This window comes from Athene cunicularia (genome assembly GCF_003259725.1).
Source record: "Athene cunicularia isolate RWA chromosome 3 unlocalized genomic scaffold, athCun1 chr3_part1, whole genome shotgun sequence".
Lineage (NCBI taxonomy): Eukaryota > Metazoa > Chordata > Aves > Strigiformes > Strigidae > Athene > Athene cunicularia.
The window spans coordinates 125,350,960-125,354,244 of record NW_020799097.1 but is presented as its reverse complement, the minus strand read 5'-3'; the positions used below and the strand labels follow the sequence as shown (position 1 = coordinate 125,354,244).

Sequence of the window (3,285 nt, the reverse complement as noted above, 5' to 3'; positions counted from 1 at the left end):
ATTTTTTTGCAGCAGCAAAGAGCCTAGGGCTGCTGAAGCTGTACTGCTCAGCTGCAACGTGCTGGACCTGGGTGTGTGGGCAACAGTGGATAAGCAAAGGGTGAACAAACACTTTTAAAATTCTTCCCCTATTGTAACTTCATTGAGCAGGAGAAGATCGTAAACTTACAGATTTGGCACAGGTGATTAAAAGCATTTGCTATGAGCACTGACTAATATGGAAAGTTCCTGTGTCCTCTGCCCCCACCCATGAAACCTGCTCTTCTCACAAGTTTGAGATATTTTTTTGAAAGCCTGGGGACTTTAATCCAGCATTGACAGTTGAGTGTTGTAGGATGGTATTCGGATTATTGCACGCTAAAAAAATTTGGCCATCTGGGGCCAAATCCTTCCCTGTTACACAACTCAGTCCACACTCCTGGGATTTACAGCATTTCCTTCAGTTCTCCTAGTGACAGCAGTCAAGCAAAGAGGAATTGGGTTGAAGCAGGCATTACCAATGTGTAAAGAAAGGCTTTCCTTCAGCTCCTCCAAATATGCTCTAGGGACTCAGTTTCTGTGCCCAGGCCCTAAGAGCAAGCTCCAGGTTTCCTGCAGCTGCATGAAGGAAGGTGAAAAGTCCCTGTGAAGGTTCTGGCTGGGCAGACATTTGCCAGCCGCCCCAGCACAGGGTTGTGTTAGTTCTGGTGCTGCTGGCCTCAGCATACATACGGTAAGGTCTGTGCCTTGAACTGCTTGTTTGTAATCTGTCTTCAGGGGATGTGGTAAGGCAGCTTGCTTAAGGAGACAAAAATGAGCACCCTATCCTTTGGTTTGGGTAAGTTCTGGAAATGTGCATCCTAAAGGCTCAGGAACCACCTGGGGAAAGAGGAATGCTGCATAACTGGATTCTTCCACTGCTGGAGGTGTGTGACACTGGGTCATGCAACAGTATGATCTCTGCTGTGTACAAAGGAGGCGGCTGCCTTGAATCACAGCGTTCAGTTCCGAAAGATAGAGAGTTTCTCAGTCTTCAGTGGAATCTGAGGTTGCCCGCAGTGGTTCATATGGTGACTACAAAAACAAAAACAACAAAAAAAAGGCATTTCAAACGCTAAAGCAGTTACAAAAATGCCAGGTGGTCTTGCCTGCAGCTCAGATGACCCTGCCACACTGGGAGTGAAGCAAACATGCCCTTCTGAAATCAGCCTTCCTGTTCATTGAAACCAGCCTTCAAAAATGTCTGAACCAGCCTCCTGAGCACACTGATGTGGGGAGGGTGTGACAACAGAGGGCAGGGCTACAGCAAGATTTTTTGGGGGGTCAAGATCAGAGGCAGATGCTCCCAGCTAAATGCCCATTTCAAGTGGAGGCTGGGAAGAAATCAAAGGCATCCCTGGGCTATTGCCACGTGCAGTGCCAGTGCCAGAGGTGTGCACGGTTTTTGGCTCTGCTCTGGATAAACCAATTTATTCCACGCTTTCCCTCTCTCCCACTTTCACTTGCAGATCTTTGGGGGCCTTGTCTGGATCCTGGTGGCATCCTCGAAGGTCCCATTACCCATCCTGCAAGGCTGGGTGATGTTTGTCTCTGTGTTCTGCTTTGTTATGTCCACCACTCTTCTGTGCCTCTACATCTGCGGGGTGCACGGGGGCAGCAGCTCCTGGGTCACCTTGGTAAGTGGATGTGACAAACCTCAGGGTCTCTTCCCCTCCCTGGTATCACTTGTAGACAATTGTCTCCTTGTTATGGCACTCCAAATCGCAGGCTGGTGCTTGCTTGTGTGGGTTCCTTTACACCCCCCACCCCCCCTTTGCAGTGTGCTCCCTCCTTGGAAATGACTGCATGATCCTTGTTTCTTAGGATGTCATCTGTCAGGAGACAGCAGCTCTGTTCTACCTCAGTGCCGCTGTGTTGGAAGCCTACTTCACCTATGGAGCTGGCTTGTCTACCAACCCTCTGGTAACAACTATCTACCGGGAGAACATCGCTGCTGTGGTGAGTGCCTGGCAAGCAGGGGAAGGAATATGAGGGGGTCACTGTGGAGCAGCAAGGGCCAATCTTTACTTGCACCAGTAATAGGAGCAGGAATGAAACTAATCCCAGTCCTACTAAGCACAAATGTCTCCACACGTGCAAGAGTCAATAGAGATATAGCGCATCACAGGGTATTTGCTCAGTGCAGGAACTCATGCCATATAATAAGTTAACTGGCTGATGTGTTTTGCCATTGTAGGTATTTGCATTCGTAGCCACCCTGATGTACGTGATCCATAAGGTGTTCTCACTCCTGCGATGGAAATCTTCCTAAGAGCCTCCCCTTTCAAGTGTGTCCTGTGGACACCCCATGAACATGAAAGCTGTTTAAAATTGCAATTTCCAGGCTGGGTTTGGGTTTTGTTTTTTAATGTATAAACAAGCAGCTTTTTATGTGCGACCATGGCAATGAAGACAAAGAGCCTCACAGAGGAAGAAGCTACATCCTGGCACAATCTATTTCCCTCCATCTCTTCTTGGCTGGGTACAGTTTGATGCTGGTAATTTGAGCCCAAATAGAAAACCATCCAGCTTCAAAAAGAATAATATATTTGGGTTCAAAGTGATAAAATCTCCCTGAACAACACTTTTAGGCCTCCAGGGTTGTTACTGCTGTGAGGGGAAGCCTGAACAACCAGCACAAATATGAAAGCAGGTCATTTTAATTACCAGCCCTCCATGTAAACCTGTTTCCCACCCTAAAACTGCTCTGCCAAGAGAACATCTTCATCCAGTTTCTGGGAATGCCTTCCACTTCGAAAATGTGTGGTAGACTGTAGGAGAATTGTATGGATGATTAGATCAACATCTTGAATAAACAAAGGCAATCAACTCTTGTCCTTGGTGCATGGCTGCTCTCGCATGCACCAGCACTATGTCGCTGAGAAAGATGGGCTTGCTGTAAATTTGCAAATAGACAAGAGTGATTTCTGCTATTTTTCCCTTTGCTTCACACAGGTACACAGCCTTGTACAGCCTCAGGAGCACTGTAACAGGGCAGTGCCTAAGGAGGCACAAACTTGGGCATGAATGAGCGGGCTTTTGTGGCAAGGGGGGCCTGTGGGAATCTGTACCCAGGGCCAGGGGCTAAACCAGCTCGGGTCAGTCTTAGTGATGATGTTTATTTGAATGCTTACAATACTCCAGAGTGTTGAGTGAGTGTGCTGGTTTTGGCTGGGATAGAGTTAACTTTCAGATTTGTGCTGAAAACAGTGTTGCTAACACAGGGCAGTGCTTGCACAGAGCCAAGGCCTTTCTTTTGGCTTCTCA

The 3,285-nt window shown here is 47.7% G+C and overlaps 1 protein-coding gene across 1 annotated transcript in view; it reads left to right on the top strand.

Annotated features, from left to right (window-relative positions):
- LOC113478007 (myelin and lymphocyte protein-like) overlaps positions 1 to 2,290 on the top strand; it is a 4,140-nt gene extending 1,850 nt beyond the window's left edge. The window contains exons 2-4 of the mRNA XM_026844700.1: positions 1,488 to 1,655; positions 1,843 to 1,977; positions 2,216 to 2,290. Of these exons, the coding sequence (XP_026700501.1) occupies positions 1,488 to 1,655; positions 1,843 to 1,977; positions 2,216 to 2,290 (378 nt within the window). The remainder of the gene's footprint in view (positions 1 to 1,487; positions 1,656 to 1,842; positions 1,978 to 2,215) is intronic.
- Positions 2,291 to 3,285: the final 995 nt, after the last annotated feature.